This window comes from Aotus nancymaae, unplaced genomic scaffold (assembly GCF_030222135.1).
Source record: "Aotus nancymaae isolate 86718 unplaced genomic scaffold, 86718_ANA_hifiasm-v0.15.2.pri h1tg000088l, whole genome shotgun sequence".
Classification (NCBI taxonomy): Eukaryota; Metazoa; Chordata; class Mammalia; order Primates; family Aotidae; genus Aotus; species Aotus nancymaae.
Window position 1 is genome coordinate 8947654 of NW_026988503.1, and position 20813 is coordinate 8968466.

The following is a 20813-nucleotide window of genomic DNA, read 5'->3' on the forward strand; positions in this document are numbered from 1 at the left end:
TAAATTTCAATTATACCATTATTTTGCCAAGTAAAAAAATGTAGGCAGGAAGAGAGATAAGAATCTCATTATGATATGGAGTCTTACTCTGACATCTTAGGAAAAGCTGTCTACAGTGTGAAGCCATCAACTTCTCATTTTGGTTTGCAGTTTGAATATATCTGGATATGATATCAAGCCAATTGGTAAGCACTCTGTGTGGTCCATGTATCATGCATAAGACATATTCATTAAAACTCATCCAGCTTATAGGGCTGTAGGAACATAGTAGTTTCTATTTTTGGTAATTTAATAGAATAAAGTTAGGTTGCAGCAACCTAAAAGAATTCAGGATCTCGTCTACTCTACAAGTAGACAATAAAAACCTTGAAAAGAGTGCAAAGGGGTACAATCTAATATCAGGTGTATTATAGCTTTTCTCTAGAAACATACCTTTTCTCTCTATAGTTATCTCAATTTCTACCAAATATAAATTTGAGTAAAATAATTTTGTTTGTAAAATAATTTTAGTTTCATCAATTTTGGTCAGATTATTTACATAAGTGCAGCAAGGTGGATATTAATTACATCAAAATCTCAAATTTAAGAACTTCTTGAGACTATGTTATCAAATAAATATAGAATTTAGATTTGGTTAAACCTAAACCAGTGGAAAAAAAAATGGTTAAATCTAAACCAAATGGTCAAAAATTTGATGAGTTCAAAATTGATAAGAAAATATAGTTACATTTGGCAAACAACATAGTAACTAGAATTATGATGGATGGCATATTAGATCTTTTAAAAATTTATACAATTTTGGAAAATTAATTCAATAATATACTCATAAATGTAACTGCAGTACCTATAAACAATTTAAATTATGACATTTCAGTCAAAACCTTGGTAATATAAACAGTGCATTCAACTATATCCTGAAAGAGAGTTGATTCTTATTGAACTTGTGCAAAAATTTTTTCTAAGTAATCAAAGAAACCCAATAAGACCAACATAAAACACAGGAAATTTTCTTAGAAAGATAAAAAAAATCTTTGATACTGAGGCAACTTAACAAAATAATAAAGAAAAATAAATTTCCTCTACTGTGATTGGTTCTCCTTATAAGAAGCCCATTTAGATAATTTGAAAGTTGAACCTGATGAAAAGGTACTTAAATTTAATCAGACACAAAAAGAATGTATGCCCAACGTTATGAGTCTATAATTTGCCATATTTATTGGGAAGATAAATAAGAAAACTATTACCTTAAGCAGGGGCATAGATATCTATGTTCTTAGTAAAAGCAAGGAAAATTTTCCGATTACATGGAACAATTCAAACACAAAAATAAAAGCAAAGAGTACAAAATAAAGTTATACTGGAGGAAAACATTGACCTAAACTGTAAAGTTGCAGTTCAGATGATGATGAAAAGCTTAAAGAAACCAATTGCCTATTAAATCAAAATCTCTCGCCAATTTTATTAAGGAAATATCAGTAATTCAAGAAAACCTTGTTGTTTTAACATAGGGAACCACAATTTTAATTCTATATCAGTATGTGTGTGTACATATCTCAAAGCTCAATTTTTAGAAAGACTTATAAATAATTTCCTTTTAATTATAGCTGGCTTGATCACACACAAATTTCCCTCATAAATTTGTCATTCATTAACTTTTCATGATGTACTCACACTTTTCATGATGTGCTTAGACATTTAATTTGGTACTATCTTTTCTTTTTTTAAAAAAAATAACCAATCATTTTGCTTTAGGAAAAATTTACTCCCTGTTTTAAAATCTTTTTGAAAAATTAGGGTCTTATCATTTGAAATCTCCTGATCAAAAATACATCTTAATACTTACAAATTTTTTCACATCTTTGTCCTATCTCCTATATATACTTTTTCTTTTTATAAGGTGTATTTGTTTGCTTGTTTGTTTATTTTTAGAGACATGGTTCTGATACATTACCCAGGCTGGTCTTGAACTCCTCGCCTCAAGCAGTTCTCCTACCTCAGCTTCCCAAAGTGCTGAGATTACAGGTGTGAACCACTGTATATGGTCCATGTTTCTTTATATATATATTTTTCTATTTATTTCCTAAAATTACTCTTTGAAACAACTTTAAATACTTTCTGAATTTTGGGGAAAAAATTCTCAAAAATCCACAGGTTTATACCTTTGTAATCCTTTTCATCAAAAACACATCTTATATTTTTGGTTGACTTTGTATACAAAATTATACATATTTATTAGAATTTTTAACACTTGGTAACTGTAATTTCTATTGAAAACATGGGAAGCAAAAAATTTTGAAATGTCTGTCACATATTAATATTTTAAAGATGAGAAGCATTTTTCATCTTTAAGAAAAAAGGGTGAAGCAATGAACAGCACTTGTCAAAAGAAGACATGTTATGCAGCCAAAAAACATGAAAAAAAGCTCATCATCAGTCATTAGAGAAATGCAAATCAAAACTACATTGAGATACCATCTCACGCCAGTTAGAATGGCGATCACTAAAAAGTCAGGAGACAACAGATGCTGGAGAGGATGTGGAGAAATAGGATCACTTTTACACTGTTGGTGGGAATGTAAATCAGTTCAACCATTGTGGAAGACAGGTGGTGATTCCTCAAGGATCTAGAACTGGAAATACAGTTAGACCCAGCAATCCTATTATTGGGTATATAGCCAAAGGATTATAAATCATTCCACTATAAAGACACATGCACACATATGTTCATTGTGACATGTTCACAATAAAAAAGACTTGGAACCAACCTAAATGCCCATCAGTGATAGACTGGATAAAGAAAATGTGGCACATATACACCATGGAATACTATGCAGCCATAAAAAAGAATGAGTTCTTGTCCTTGGCAGGGACATGGATAAAGCTGCCTTTATCCATCCATCATCCTCATCAAACTAACACAAGAACAGAAAACCAAACACCATATGTTCTCACTCATAAGTGGGAGTTGAACAATGAGAACACATGGACACAGGGAGAGGAACATCACACACCAGGGCGTGTTGTGGGGTGGGGGGAGGGAGGAGGGATAGCATTAGGAGAAATACCTAATGTAGATGACGGGCTGATGGGTGCAGCAAACCACCATGGCACATGTATACTTGTGTAACAAACCTGCATATTCTGCACACATACCCTAAACTTAAATTAAAAAATTAAATAAAATATTAGAAATGTGTTTCCCTATGTGAAAACTTTTATGTGTATTAATAGACCCAAATATATTAGGTTTTCCCATAAAATTTAAGAAGGCAAGAACATACCTATATTTACGTATCAGTTTATGTTTTAGTATTTTACCTTATTTGAAAATGACCTAGAAGTTTAACGAGTATCCATTACTTAATATAATATAATTTAAAAAATTCAAATTATATAAGTTTATTAATAAATGTTGATCCATTTTCATTCATCAAATGTATATATTTTTAACAACTATACTCATATTACTTATTAAAACTGAGATATTAGACAAAACTAGTCATCATTTTAAGTTACTTCCCTTTTAACCATTTTCATAGCCTATGAATATTAGGTGTCACCTAAGTCAAATCCTTCTAGTTACAGAAATTACTATTTTGCTAGTAACTTAGAAGATACAACTGTTTTCATTAAGCAAAAATATTAAACTAGTCTTACTTATCATAGTTACAAAAACAAAGCTTATGCTCTTTTTAGAGTGAGGTTGTATTGTATTATCCTAAAACAATTAGCAGAGGCAAATAGAATTCTGTATGAAAGTAAACCCAGGCAAAAATCTATGCTGACAATTCTGAAAATGCTTTTATTTTATCAACAAATTTAAAGCTAGCTTATTTATGAAAAGTTTTCTTAAGTCATGTGAACTAAAGGATTTGCTTACTTACTATATATTTCACAATTTATATGAGCACTTACTTATCTATGCCAACCTGAATAGAATTTTTTAAGGGATTTCTGGATGGTTATTCCCAATACTAACATGTAGACACAACACACAATGTAATACATGTACATATGCATAAACACATATAAACACACACACAAATATATATAGCTACATATGCACCCCCACACACATAGCTTTCATTTTAGAACTTAGTAAAGTGGCTGTAAAACATACTGATACAAGTTTACCAACTGATAAAAGAAGAGATTGATCCAAATTTTATTTCTGACAAATTTTTTATTTTAGTTTTAATATTCTATTGGACATTGACAATTCATAATTTTCTGTATATATTTATGTACAGGAGGCTGTATACTTTATTGGAGTATACAGCGATGTTATGAATACAATATGATTTATGAATATAATGCAGAAGAATTGACACATCACCTCAAATACCTTACAAATTTTTGTGGTGAGAACATTGAAAGTTCACTTAGCAATTTTGAAATATACTGTATTAACTGTATTCATCATGTGGTGCAATGTATCTTTAAAAAGAATAAAACATAGTCCTCCTGTCTAACTAAAATTTTGTACCCTCTGACCATTTCCCCACTCCTGGCTTCTGTAATTACCCTTCCAATCTCTGTTTCTCTTTTCTTAAGGTAAGCCTTTAATTCTACAAAGCTAACTCTTAGAACGTTTTCTGCATGTTACACATTTTGATGTGTTGTATTTCTGTTTTCCTTTGTTTGAAGGTATTATTTGATTACTTTATTGATTTCTTAATAAGTTCATTGTTCAGGAGTGTGTTGCTTATTTTCCACATATTTGAGAATTTTCCAATTTCCCTTCTGTTATCGATGGCTAGTTTTATACTATTATTAACGAAAAAAATACTTAATATGACTTTCATCTTTTTTTTTTTTTTTTTTGAGACAGAGTTTCGCTCGTTACCCAGGCTGGAGTGCAATGGCGTGATCTCAGCTCACCGCAACCTCCGCCTCCTGGGTTCAGGCAATTCTCCTGCCTCAGCCTCCTCAATAGCTGGGATTACAGGCACGTGCCACCATGCCCAGCTAATTTTTTGTATTAGTAGAGACGGGGTTTCACCATGTTGACCAGGATGGTCTTGATCTCTTGACCTCGTGATCCACCCGCCTCGGCCTCCCAAAGTGCTGGGATTACAGGCTTGAGCCACCGCGCCCAGTCAACTTTCATCTTTTTAAGTATGTTGAGACTTGTTTTTTTTCTTTCTAACACACAATCTATCCTGGAGAATGTCCTATGTGTGCTTGAAAACAATGTATAATGTGCTGCTGGTGGATGGCATAGTCTGTATGTGCTTCTTAGGTCTATTTGGCCTATAGAGTTATTCATGTCTACAGATTCCTTATTGATGTTTTTTCCTAGAAGATTTAGCTTTTGTTTAATATGGGATATTAAAGTCCTCTAATATTAATATATTGATGACTATCTTTTCAGTTATGATAATGTTTTCTTTATATATTCAGGTACTTTAATTTTTGTGATCTATCTATCTATCTATATCTATCTATCTATCTATCTATAGCTGTATGCCTCATAGTAACAAGGAATTACATTATAAAATTACCTATAGATAGATATGTCTATATATATATCTATATATGTCTATGTAGATAGTTTTGGTGAAATAGGTATATAGATATCTGTCTATGGATGTGTATCTATAGATATCTATATCTCTATCAGTCTATATCTAGATAGATAGATAGATAGATAGATAGATAGATAGATAGATAGAAATTGATAAATAGCTATCTTCTCTTTTAGTCCATTTCCTGGTGCTTATATCTCAATGCCTAAACATGGGTAATTCATACAGATATAAATGAATTTATTTTTTACATTTATTGAAGCAGAGAAGTCAAGGGGCCACATTTGTTAAGAGCCTTCCCTCTGGTGGGAATTCTAAAAAACCCCAAGATGGTGCAGAATATTGCATGATGGAGGGGCTGGACATGTGTTAGCTCAGATCTTTCCTTTTCTTCTTATAAAGCCACCAGTTCTCTTCCATGACAACCCATTACTCCATCAACACATTAATCTATGAATGAATGAATAAATCTATTCATGAGGGCAAAGCTTTCATAATCCAATCACTATTTAAAGATCTCACATTTCAATACTAGCACATTGGAGATTAAATTTCAATGTGATTTTTGAAGGGAATCAATATTCAAACCATATAATCCTCTCTGTGAATATATTGTTTTATGAATTGTATAATACTCTTCTTTGTCTCTTTTACAATTGTTGACATAGGGCTTACTCTTTTTCTGATATGAATATAGCCAATCATTCTCTCTTTTGGTTATCATTTGCATGGGGTTTTTAGAAAATTTCGTTAACTTCAGCTTGTGTGTTCTTATAAGTAAATTATGTCTTTTATAGGTAGCATATAGTTTTGTCTTGTTGTGGTGATGGTGATTGTTGTTTTATCCATTCAGAAAATCTATGTCTTTTATGGGAGAATTTAATCCAATTATATTTAAAGTAATTGATAGGTAAGGACTTGCTATTGCCATTTTGTTACTATGACTGCTTTACAGTTTCTTTGTTCCATCCTTCCACCCTTACCATCTTCCTTTATTATTTGATGATTTTTTAGTGGTTGGCATTGACTTATTTTTCTTTATTCTTTTGAGTATCTACTAAAGTATTTATACATGTAGTTACAATGAGGCATACATAAAAACTTAGTTATAACAGTATGTATTAAACTCATAACAATTTAAGTTTGTTTCTATACAAAGAAGTTCAAGTTCTACATTTTAAATTCTCCTCCCTTCACATTTTGTATTACTGATGTCATATCAGTATAAAAGATCAGTAACATAAAATGTGAGGGGAGGAGAATCCTGTATCTTTTGCATATTTTATATATCATGTATTCGTTAAAAGTTATTGTAGCTATATTTTTAATAATTTTGTATTTTCACTTTTGTACTAGAATTAAAATCATTTGTGTGTATCACTACAGTAATAAAGCATTATGATTTTTATATTATTTTTACCTTTACTGTGAGTTGTCCACTTATATACATTTTCACATTGTATTTGCCATCCTTTCATTTCAAGTTATGGAATTATCTTTAGCATTTCTTTAATGGAGTGATAAACTTTAATGCTAGTGATAAACTCTCACTGTTTTGTTTGTCTGGAAAAATCTTTCTCTCTCCTTCATTTCTGAAGAATAGCCTTGCCAGATATACTATTCTTGATTGGCAGCATTTTCTTTTTCCAGCACTTTGAATCTGTCATCCCATTCTCTCCTGGTCTAAAAGGTTTTTGCTTATAAACATCTGATAGTCTCATGGAGGTTCTTTTGTTTGGGACAAGTTGCTTTTCTCTGGCTGGTTTCAAAATTCTGTTTCTGACTTTTGAGAATTTGATTATAATATGATCTTGGTGAGTTTTTGAAATATTTAATCTATTCTGGGTTTGGGGCAGTTTATTTGCTTATAATATTTACTTCCCTCACCAGATCTAGGAAGTTTCCGCTCAATATTTCTTTCAGTAAAATTTTGGCTCCATTCTTTTTCCTAATCTTTAAGAGACTCCTTTAAAACATATATTGACTTTATTGATGATGTTCCATAAGTTTTGTAGGCATCTTCACTCTGTCATTTTTTTATCTTTTTGTCCTTTAAACTGGGTCATTTCAAATGACCTGTCTTTGAATTTACTAATTCTTTCTTTTACTTGATAAATTCTGCTGAATATGCTTTCTGTCTTTGTCTATTTTATGCTGCTAAAACAGAATGCCACAAGCTGGGTAACTTATAAAAAATGGAAGTTTACTTGGCAATTGGTTCTGAAAGTCGGGATGTTCTAGATCAAAGAGCCACATCTAGTGAGGGCCTTCTTGTTGCATTATAACATGGAAAAAGGGATAACATGATGAATGAGAGAGACAAATTGGGCTAAACTCATCTTTTAATTAGGAGCCCACTTCCACAATAACTAACCCAATCTCATGATAATGGCATTAATCAATTTATAAGGGTAGGGCCCTCATAACCTAATCACCCCTAATAGATTCGACATCTCAATAATACCACATTAGCAATTAAATTTCAATGTGAGTTTTGGAGGGCACATCCAAACCATAGTAGTTTCTATGGAATTTCTTAGTTATCTTATTCAGTTCTTCAACTTAGAATTTCTTTGCTTCATTTTTATGGTTTCTATCTCTTTATTAAACTTCTATTTCTTCATGTTTTATTTTTCTGGTTTCTTTTGGTTGTATATCTGTATTTTCTTTTAGCTGAATGAGCTTCTTTAAAATGATTATTTTTAGTTCTTTGTCAGAGAGTTCATAGGTTTCATTTATTTATGGTTGTTTACTCATGTTTTATTTTATTGTTTTGGTAACATCATGTTTTATAATTATTTCTGATCTTTATGGTCTTGCATTACTGTTTTTATGTTTGAAGAATTAGGCACCTCTTCTAGTTTTTACAGGCTGACTTTAACAGAAAAAGCCCTTTGCAAGTCAACATGCTCAGATTCTGGGCTGGCCATTTGGCAGGTCCAAGGGGAAGCTTGAAGCTGGAGTCTTCAGGTGGGTTGACCTGTGCCTGGGTAAGCAGGTCAGTGAGCCTGACACCTGCATCCACAATGGCCAGCCTCCTAGCTGAGTCTGCAGGGTTGGACTTGGATCCTGAGTCCACTGGGATGGGCCTGCAAATTGAATCTATTCATGCAGGTCTTCATCTGGGCCCAGTATGGTAGATTTGTCTACTGAGTCCCTAGAGATGTGCTTGAAACATAAGTCTGTGGGATGGGCGTTGGATCTGTGTCTTTTAGGGCTAAAGCTTAGATCCATGGGGGCTGACTTTGTATTGGGGCAGGGTTTGAGCTTGAGGCTGCAGAACCATCCTAGCATGAAAATTGGCATGGTGTCTGAATCCATGGGAATGGGATTGGTTTGGGTCTCTGAAGCATAACCCGATGCCAGAGTCAACTGTGGCAGTCCTGAACTCTGATTCCAAAGGACGAGGCATCTTGGTTTAGTTTATGAGTTCTGGAGTGAGCCTGGAACTTGAGTCCTCAGGTGTAGCTTCTGGAACCTGGGTCAGTGGAGATACAGCATGGCACCAGAATTTAATGGGAAGTGCCTAAGCCCTGGGTCCACTACAGCATGGATCTGTGGATACTGGTCGTGGGCTTTGGACTGCAAATGTGTGGGTCAGCCTGGAGACTGCGGCTACAGGATTTGGCCTAGTGCTGGTTGTGGGGAATGTGGTTGGGTGGATTCTTGTTCTTTAAAGCGGTCTGGCAATAGGGCAGCCCTGAAACCTGGATCTGTAGGGGCCAGTATAATCCTGGGGTCATGGGTAACAGCCTGGTGCCAACTTTCACTCAGGCAAGCCTAGTACTGTGGTATGTGGTAAAGTTGTGTGCTCACTTGACTCTTATTCTCTCAACTGGAAGTTATTTCTCTTTCCACTGTGGTTCCCACACTTGAAGGGGTAAAGAATGTAATGCGAAACTGTCTTTCCTACCTGTTCAATACATCTTTTCTTATTTCTGAACTGTATCCGGGTGCTGTAATATCTTATCTGAATTTCTTAGCACTTGCAAAGGTATTTTTATGTGTGGATAATTGTTCAAGTTGATGCTTTTGTGACAGTGCAAACACTAGAAAGTTCTGTTCCACCAACTTGCTGAGGTTACACTCCTTCATTGGTTTTTCCCCCCTTCCTTCCTTCCTTCCTTCCTCCCTCCCTCCTTCCTTCCTTTCTTTCTCTTTTTCTTCCTTTCTTCCTTGCTTCCTTCCTTCTTTCCTTCCTTCCTCTCTTTCTCTTTCTCTCTCTTTCTTTCTTCCTTCTTTCCTTCCTTTTGTCCTTTCTTTCTCTCTCTCTCTCTTTTCGATTCCCTTCCCTTCCCTTCCCCCTCTCCCTCCCACTCCCCTCCCCTCCCCAACTCTCTCCTCCTCTCCCCTCCCTTCCCTTACCTTTTCTTCCCTTTCATCCTCCATATCTCTCTCTCATTTTTTTTCTTTATTTTTCTCCCTTGTTTTCTTCTCTTCTCATGCCTTTTGCATGAAATAAAGATTTATCTTAGTGACTGGAGTGGGAACGGTTGACTTCCTGTCTTAGTGAAATGGTTTCAATATTTTACCACTTAATGTATTAATGTTGAAAGTATTTTTGACGTCTTTTGCTTATTTTTAATTGCTAACCTTATGCAATGTTTATTAAATTATTCTACGTTAACTTTATTACTTTACCTTTTAGATGGTGTTTATAATTGTGGGAAAGGACTGAATGCATGTGGACTGTGATCCATATTTCTCATAATTTTTAAGGGAACTTTGCAGAGGCATTGGAAGAAACCAAGTAACCTAGTCTAATCTATATTCAACAAGATACCTAATTCTTCACATAGACAGAATAGTAATATTTGGTAACAGAACGATACATTTCTTTAAAATAATCTTAAGCATTCTTGGTTAAAGATTGAGTTTAGTAAATTAATACAGACTCTGTGGATTTAGGGTTTGAGTGAGTGCTATGTATTTTTGTGTGTAAAAAAGATGCTTTATAAATGTTTCTCAATATGAAATAATCTTCAGACACACTTTTATACCTCATTTACTTTAAGCTTGAAAGCATTTATCATTCAAATAATATCAAAGTGTGACTGAAGGAAGTGTGTCAAAAAGCCAGTAGTTACTTTGTGGTTTTGATTGCTTTACTTTTAAGTATTAGTTATGATTGATATTCAGAATAATTTCTAATTTGTGTGAGTTTAATTTGAAAATCCATCTCTATGTGTTAGTTTAATAATTCGTCTCAAATAAAATTTTTTGTAAGCTATGAGGTAAGGACAAATTTTATTCTTTTATGAATGAGGATTGCCCTTAAGTTTTAGATTTAAAATAAATTTGGAAAAGACTGATGTTTACACAGTATTATCTTCTACTCCATAAATAAGGTATAGCTTTCCATTTGTTTAGGTTTATAAACTAATCTGTGCAATACTTTCTATATTCAGTGTATACATGTTCATAACTATAGTGATATTTATTTGGGTAATGCTGATGTTTTTCAGTATTATAAGTTATATTTTTATTTCATCTTTAATTGATGGTTGTTGGTACATAAAAATACAATTAGTGTGTGAATATTAACTTGTATCTGGTAATCTTGCTACATTTACTTTTTAATTGTAATTCTAGATTCCTTTGGAGTTTCATTTTACAGTTTCATGTTATCTGCAATGAGACATTTATATGACATTTTCTATTATTTAAATAATTGCTTTCTCTATAATATATTATTCCCCATTGGAAAAGACAGGTAGTCAAATCTAAAATAGAATAAGCATTAGAGAGAATTTTGTCTAGTTACCAAACTCAGGGAGAAAGCAATCAATATTTCCCTATAAACATGGTGGTTTACATAAGTTGCTACCTTTCTTTTGTTGAGATAGTAAAAGCAAAATTCAGGACATTTTATTATAGTCCATTGAATTTAGAATTTTCTACATAACTGACTATAAAATTTTATATTTTTCCAATCAATTTAAGTGATTATAGACATTTTAATTTTTATTTTTGTTTGGTATTATGCAGTATATCATTTTGTAAATATTAATTTAACTATTTTTTTCTGGTAATTTTCTTGATAAATTTTGACTTAGAAGTTATACTGGTCTCACTAAATGAGTTGAGAAGTTTTTTTTACAATTCACCGGAAGATTTTGTATGATACTGGTAATATTTATTCCACTATTTAGTAGAATTTATAAATAAACCCATCTATGCTTACAGTAACATTTTTGGGAAACTTAATTATGGATTTAATTTGTATAAAAGTGATAAGACTTTCAGATTTTCTACAATTTTTGTGTCAGTTTTAATGAATTATGGTTTCTAAAATTTGTCTGTTTCACCCAAATTGTGAAACTGATTGCAATAAATGTAATATTTATTTATTATATTTATAATATTGGTAGACTCTGTAATGATAACCTCATTCATTTCTAATAATCATTATTTGTGACTTTTCTTTTTATGTTTTTTTGTATTTTTACCATTTTTAAAAAAATTTAAATATTCAATATTTGGGATTGTACATTTTTTTTATATGTCCTTTTTTACTTTTTTTAATGTTATTTTAATTTATTTTCTGTCCTTTTGAGATAGGTGGTCAGATCACTGAAACTCTACATTTCTTATTTCTTAATATTACTTTATTGCTTTCCATGCATTGCAAGGTCATTCTTATTTTAACTCTATTTTCCTGTTATCCATTTCAACTAATGTTTTCATTTATTTTAGTTTTACAGGCGTTTTAATCTTCAATAGATATTATTATCATTAGTAGTAACAATAGTGGGAGTGATATTAAGTCAATAGACATTTAAATTATACACATCTTTTCTTTACCCTGAAGAGGGCTTATTTCCTCTATAATTACCATGTCTCCATCTATAGATATTTTTCTTACACTTGAAAGATTTCTTTAAAAAATATTACAGTGCGTCAGTTGATCAACTACATTGTGTTTATTTTGATTTACATTTTAAATCATTTCTAACTACAGATAATTTTAAGATGACAGTTGTTTAACTCCAGCACCTCAAGATGATATTTCACTGTCTTTTAGCTTTCACTATATCTGCTAAAATGTCATAAATTTATCCTATAGGTCTCATATAAAAGTAAAGCGACTTCAGGTGAAGGTATGAGTGATAAAATTATAGGCCATTGACAATTTTTGCAAAGGCGGTTCCAAGATAACCTTTAAAGAATGGAGTGGTTTGAGGGAAGGGCCTTCCAGGCCGAGTGAACAGCAAATGTAGAGGCCTTTAGCTTGGAATGAATAAAGGAGCAGCGCGCCAGCAGTTGGGCAGGGGGACACACCAGGACCAGTGTCCAGATGCCCAGATCACAGGACCTTGTTTGCCAGGCTGAAAACTCAGTCCTTGTTTTGAGGAGGGATGCCCTTGGAAGATTCGAGCTAAGGTACAATCGTCCCTCGGTATTTGTAGGTCTTTGTTTTCAGGACCCCCACACAGATACCAACACCCGCCATGCTCAAGCTCCTTACTTTGAATGGTGGTGCACGGTCAGTCCTTCCCATCCGCTGGTTCGGCGTCTGTGGATAGGGAGTGGATACAGGGTGGACTATACTGCTTGAAAAGCTTCCCTGGAAGCATATGTAGAGTGGATTGTGGAGGAGCAAGAATGGAAGCGGGGAGGCTTGACCAGAGCATACAGGCGAGGGATGTACAGCCAAAGGCGGAATCCCAGACTACCGCAACTCTTAACATATTTATGTTTGCACGAAAATAAAGTTTGGAAGAAAAGCATTGGGGGCACAAGGGATTCATTTTTCCGGGGTAGTTGCACGGCAATGGTGAGCCTCAGGCCACTGGGTCAGGGAGGCCTCCGTGCGGGGACGCCTGAGCAACCTCGCCGCCGGGCCTTCCCTCCAGAAGTGCTCTCCCGACCCGCCGTGCACAGAGCTGTGCACTGCGCCGCGCCGCGGGAAGATGGCGTTGGAGGCTGGCGACATGGAAGATGGGCAGCTTTCTGATTCAGATTCCGACATGACGGTCGCACCCAGCGACAGGCCGCTGCAAGTGCCAAAAGTGCTAGGCGGGGACAATGCTATGAGGGCCTTCCAGAACACGGCAACTACGTGTGCACCAGTATCACATTATTGAGCTGTTGAAAATGTGGATTCAAGTGAAGAGAGTTTTTCTGATTCAGATGATGATGGCTGTCTTTGGAAACGCAAACGACAAAAATGTTTTAACCCTCCTCCCAAACCAGAGCTTTTTCCGTTTGGCCAGAGCAGTCAAAAACCACCTGTTGCTGGAGGAAAGAAGGTTAAAAACATATGGGGTGCTGTGCTGCAGGAACAGAATCAAGATGCAGTGGCCACTGAACTTGGTATCTTGGGAATGGAGGGCACTATTGACAGAAGCAGACAATCTGAAACCTACAATTATTTGCTTGCTAAGAAACTTAGGAGGGAATCTCAAGAGCATACAAAAGAACTAGACAAGGAACTAGATGAATATATGCACAGTGACAAAAAAATGGGATCCATGGAAGAGGAAAATGGGCAAGGTCATCTCAAAAGGAAACGACCTGTCAAAGACAGGCTAGGGAACAGACCAGAAATGAACTACAAAGGTCGATACGAGATCACAGAGGAAGATTTTCAAGAGAAAGTGGCTGATGAAATTTCATTCAGGTTACAGGAACCAAAGAAAGATCTGATAGCTCGAGTAGTGAGGATTATTGGGAACAAAAAGGCAATTAAACTTCTGATAGAAACTGCTGAAGTTGAACAAAATGGTGGTCTCTTTATAATGAATGGTAGTCAAAGAAGAACACCAGGTGGAGTTTTTCTGAATCTCTTGAAAAACACTCCTAGTATCAGCGAAGAACAAATTAAGGACATCTTCTACATTGAAAATCAAAAGGAATATGAAAATAAAAAAGCTGCCAGGAAGAGAACACAAGTGTTGGGGAAAAAGATGAAACAAGCTATTAAAAGTCTGAATTTTCAAGAAGATGACAATACGTCATGAGAAACTTTTGCAAGTGACACAAATGAGGCCCTGGCATTTCTTGATGAGTCACAGGAAGGACATGGAGAAGCCAAGTTGGATGAAGAGGAAGCCATTGAAGTTGATCATTCTCATTATTGGGACATCTTTTAAGTACATTTTCAACAGTTTGAGGACTAAGCCTTTCTAAAATAACATTGTAATAAACCATTTTTACTGAGATTGCAACATTTTACACTGAAAAACATGAGAATCTGGAGGAAAGAGAATTGTTTTCTTGTTTTAAATAAAGTATGCGGGGAAAGGAATGCAATTGATAGAAACATTTAAAGGTATCTCATGTCTGACAAAATACTTGAGTATATAGCACAGGATTTAGTTTCTCAATCTGTTGCATGTGCTAATTATTATGACTATTGATAGTTGATAATCAGTTTTGTCTAGGTCATAACATACTATTCAAAAGTTTGTTTGCTTTTTCAAGTTTATCTTTACATTGAATTATGCTTCGGCTTTAAAACATTCCACTAAAATCATAACGGGACATATAAATTATTAAGCTGTTACAAGTGCATTCAAATTTGCTTTTTCTGTGTTCTGAGAACTCAGGCAATTTTAAGGATAAAGACTAAAATTGGCCAGGCTCTGGGGCTCACACCTGTAATCTCAGCCCTTTGAGAGGCCGAGGCGGACAGATCACTTGAGATCGGGAGTTCGGGACCAGCTAGACCAACATGGTGAAACCCCATCTGTACGAAAAATACAAAAATTAACCAGGCGTGGTTGTGCATGCCTGTAGTCCCAGCTACTCGGGAGACTGAGGCAGGAGAATCACTTGAACCTGGGAGGCAGAGATTGCAGTGAGTTGAGATCCAGCCTGGGTGACAGAGGAAGACTCCATCTCAAAAAAAAAAAAAAGAAGACTAAAATTAAGAGCTTTATACTGATGGTTCTTCCTACTCATTTGTTTGTCCAGAAGTAAGTAAATGTCAGAAGTTTTTCAGATTTGTTCTTTTTGTTTTTTGTTTAAGTCAGAGTCTCAATCTGTCACCTAGGCTGGAGTGCAGTGGCAGTCTCGGCTTGCTGCGGCTTCCATCTCCCGGGTTCAAGCGATCACGAGCCTCGGGCTCCTGAGAGCTGGGATCGCAGGCATGCGCCACCAAGCCCGGCTAATTTTTGTATTTTTGGTGGAGATTGTTTTCACCATGTTGACCAGGCTGGTCTCAAACTCCTGGCCTCATCCTCCCAAAGTGCTGGTATTACAGGCATGTGAGCCACTACACCCAGCCTATTTGTTCTTAAATTTAACGTGTTTTTTGACTTCTTAATTAACTTGGTCATATACTAAATGTGATCTCCTGTGTATTACCACATACACTAAAAATATTTTCAAACTGGGCGCCATGGCACATTCCTGTAATTCCAACACTTTGAAAGGCCAAAAGAGGAAGATTGCTTCAGCCCAGGAGTTCCAGACCAATGTGGGCAACATAGTGAGACCCTGTCTCTAATTTAAAAAGGAAAAAGAAAAGAGGCATTCCCAGTGGCAGCCTAAGACTTTTACCTTATGTTAAGGAAGTTAAGTCTTTAAAAGGTTACATAGTCCGGGTACGGTGGCTCATGCCTGTAATCCCAGCACTTTGGGAGGCTGAGACAGGTGGATCACTTGAGGTCAGGAGTTCAAGACCAGCCTGGCCAACATGGTGAAACCCCATCTCTACTAAAAATGCAGAAAGCTGACCGGGCATGGTGGTGCATGCCTGTGGTCCCAGCTACTTAGGAGACTGAGGCAGGAGAATCGCTTGAGCCCGGGAGGCAAAGGTTGCAGTGAGCCGGGATTGTGCCTCTGCACTCCAGCCTGGGTGATGACAAAACTCCATCTCAAAAATAAAAATAAAATGTTACATGTGCATGAGGTTTTAAATTACCCTTTCTTATTAATGAAGAAAATAAAGGTAGTTTAAACATTCCAAGAGTTAACTGTAGTTTGCCAAATATATTAAGCAAAAAATATGCTTTATATATTAAGCAAAAATTTTGTATATTAAGCAAAAATGTAAAACTCAGAAATTATAAACTATTCCTTACAATTAATATACTTGAAGTCTTTCAGTAGTTCTGAGAATATGGTCATTGAAGTTGGATCTAAGAGGAAAGTGGTTATCATTTGCTTTTTATTTATAAAGAATGCAAAAATAAAATTAGATTTTTGGCAGTCCTTAAAAAAATAAATTACAGACCATTGCTGCAACAATTAGAAGAAGAGGTCTTAATTATATAGATGTGCAATTCTTCTAATTATTTTTGTTTATGCCTCTACAAAGTATTCAAAAATATATATTTTGTATTTTATTTGCTTTACTTTCCTAGTTTTTGTAGTAGGAATGATAGCTACAATATTATATCTGAATGTAGACATTTAAATAATTTTGTTAGTTTTATTTGTATTGCAATTCAGGTATACATATTCACATTCTGGGCATAAAGGGTGCATATTAGCAAATTCCCAATATTTTAGAAAAATGACAATTATGGCATGAGTAATTACTGACTAAACATATTAAATAGTTGTATTTATGTAACATATAACTCCTCCAACTGCTGATTCCTTAGTAGTAAAAATGTAAATACAGTTAGTAGCATCAACACTTTGAACATCTGACTGGACTACATAAAGAAGTTCTATTTTATTTATTTTACTATACCATATTATTCTTTTATTTCATGTGTGAAAACTTGAATTTATGAAGTCAACCAGCAGTGCTACAACTACAGATACATATACAATTAGAGGTTTGGTTTGTTTATAAAATTTTTCTCTTAAAACTGACAAAATTATATTTACTCACATGTATCATTTATAAGATGTTTTTACATACTTATAGATAGATAGTGGAATAGTAATTCTAGATAATTAACAAATACATTCCTTTACATAATTATCATTTTCTTTGTGTGAACACTTAACATCAACTCTCTTTGCATTTTCTAAGACTGAAAAATACTATCATTAACTACAGTCACCATGCTATACAGTCAATCTCTTGAACTTAATTCTCTTAACTGTGACTACATATCCTTTGACCAACATTTCTCCAGATCTCCTTTCACATAATGAGCCCATTCTCTGGTAATCATTATTCTATACTCTGGGAGTTCTATTTTAAATAGGAAATTGTATCATATAGTCACAAATTGGTATCAATTATTCCCTGAAGTTATAAGTAACTACATTTTAATATTTACAAAGAGCACACCCTAAAACCAAAGATACTATTAAATATAATCTCCTCTTTAGTATTTTACTCTCAGTTTTTGAAAGTTTCATATGAATTCATTTTATATATATATATGCACAAAATATATATACATATAATTATATATAATATAATATATATACATATAATTATATATGATATATAATATAATATATATACATATAATTATATATGATATATAATATAATTATTTTATACATTTATATATTATATAATATATATTTATATATGTACAAAATATATATACATATAATTATATATTATATATACTATAATTATTTTATACATTTATATATTATATAATGAAGAAATATTGTCATTATTGTAATAATATATATAATTATCATTAGTAGTGGTATATTATTACAATACATAATATAATATTATATATAACATAATAATATATATGGTAAAAGACAAAGCCAAAAATGTTAGTGCCACATTTGATTTATTTATACACAGTAATAACCAAATTAAATGTATTAGACACATATATGTTTGAAAGCAAAATGAGATTGGATCTACCAAGAGTAAGATATTTTGTGCCAGAATTATAAGTATCTAACTATAGTTCTCAATTACACAGACCCTGTTTGTCTATAACAAAGCAGGGATTTGTTAAGGATGAATTTTCTTATTTCAGTTTTTTCAAACTCATCTGTTGGCTTTTGCATACTGTTCTACACCTGTTCCAGAAACAAAAGAGATAATTATTCTATTTCATCCTCCACAATGAGTTTCAATGGGTCACTAACTGCAACTTGAATCTTGGCATCTAATCTAAAACAATCAAAGTAAAGATTAAATATATGCTCATTGTAATATAGAATTAAAAAATCTTAGGATTTATATCTGTTTAATTCTGATGTGTATTTTCCTTGAAGTGAAAATTGTCTACTCCTTGATGCAGATTATAATGCTATTAATTGCATGTATTTTGATTTCAAAGAACATTTGAAATGCAGGTGGTAAAAACAGAATCATTTTTAGAATATAAATAAACTATTTCCATTTATAATTCATTTTATACTTTATGTTGTAGGACAAGTTATTTCTGTTTTAATTATTTGATTATTACAACATTATAGGATGTCTATTATGTGTTAGGTCTACAATAGATACAAAGAAAAGGCAGAAGCAGAAGAAATTGACATCATTAAGAATTAAATATTAAAACAAAAGACATTAAACATGGATTATAATTTTATGAACATTTGAAAATATTTGTTGTTACTAGTCTAATTTTTGTGTTGTAATTGGAAAAAGTAGCATTTAATCACAATTTTTAAATCATTATTACACACTGCAATTTATTGTCATAAAAGTAGAAACCAGTGCAAACTGTGTAGATAACAAATCTTTTCAACCAATAATTGACCTAATCTCAAATTTATTTATCTTGAAACATATAAAGAGACAACTTCTTCAAGTTATAAAAGTATTGCTAATAAGTTAAAACCATAAGTTTGAGACTTAAAAATGGTTGGAAATTAAAATTTATCATTTTAATTAATTATATATCTTTAAATAAAAAGCAATTTAAAATAAATTTTATTTCATATAGCAAATTAAATAAGACAAAAATAAAAAAGAAAATGTATCCAGATTGGGAAGAAAAAAATAAAGTGTCTCCTTGCAAATGACATGATCATCTATGTAGAAAATTCAAAAGTTTTGACAAAAATATTTTGAAACTAATAAACTGTTAGAGCAGGGTTGCAGAATACATGTTAATACATAATAATCTATTTCATTTTCTGTATACCAGCAATAAAAATATGGAATTTGAAATAAAAAACACAATACAGTTTACATTTACACCCCCAGAATGAAATACCTTGGTATAAATCTGACAAAATATATACAAGATCTTTCTGAGAAATGCTACAAAACTCTTTTAAAGGAAATCAAAGAAAAACTGAATACATAACGCTTTATTTCATGTTCACGAATTGAAAACCTCATTAGTGTCAAGATGCCCATATACACATAATCTACTAATCTATGACACACAAAAAAGGGAAAAACAATAAAATGAAGAAGAGATATTCTTTTCAAAAAATAATTCTGGAACAACAGGACATCCACTGGCAAATAAAAACAGGAATCTAGACTCATACCTTATATAAATCTCAAAAATTAACTCAAAATGTATCACAGACCTAAATGTAAAATGTAAAACTATTAAACTCCTGGAAGATAACATTGGAGGAAATATAAATGACCTTAGTTTTTGTGTTGAGCTTTTTATTACAACACAAAAGGCACAATCCTTAAAATAAATAATATATAGGTTGAACTTCATTAATATTAAAACTTTCTGTTCTGCAATAACACTGTCAAGAGAATGAAATGACAATCTACAGACAAAGGAAAATATTTCCAAAAGACAGATCAAATAAAAGACTGCTATTCTTATAAACTTATTCCAAAATATGAAAAGAACTCTTAAAAATCAACAATGAGAACACAACACAATTTAAAAAGTGGAATAAGAAATATAACAAACACCGTAACAAGGAAGATACACAGATGGTAAATAAGTATACAAAAAGACCCTGAGCATCAGAAAAGGGGAAATGAAAACAGCAATCTGTTACCACTATGTACCTATTAAAGTAGCCAAAATCTACAACACTGACAACACCAAATGCTGGCTCAGATATGGAGTAACAGGAATTGCTGCTTGAATGCGAAATCGTACGTGATAATTTGGCAGTTTCTTACAAAACTAAACATACTCTTCCCATGCAATTTGGGAACCGGGCTTCTTAATATTTACCCAAAGAAGTTAAAAATTCATGTCCATGCAAATATCTACGTATAGGTGTTTCATAACAGTTACACATAAAATTGCAAAACCTGGAAGCAACAAAGATTTCTTTCAGTAGGTGAATGAATAAACAAACTGTAGTGCATACATATAATGGAATTTGACTTAGCGCTAAAAAGAAAAGAGCTATCAAGTCACAAAAACACATAAAGAAAACTTAAATGCATATTACAAAGTGAAAAATCCAGTCTGAAAAATGCTACATACTATATGACTCCAACTATATGACATT

At 33.2% G+C, this 20813-nt stretch overlaps 1 protein-coding gene across 1 annotated transcript; it reads left to right on the plus strand.

The window, feature by feature from the left end:
* The first annotated feature begins 13441 nt into the window (after positions 1–13441).
* On the plus strand, positions 13442–14673 carry LOC105710475 (phosphorylated adapter RNA export protein-like). Its single transcript, XM_064369116.1, is given in 1 exon segment — positions 13442–14673. A coding segment is annotated over 1 exon segment (1182 nt). The 3' UTR covers positions 14624–14673.
* Positions 14674–20813: the final 6140 nt, after the last annotated feature.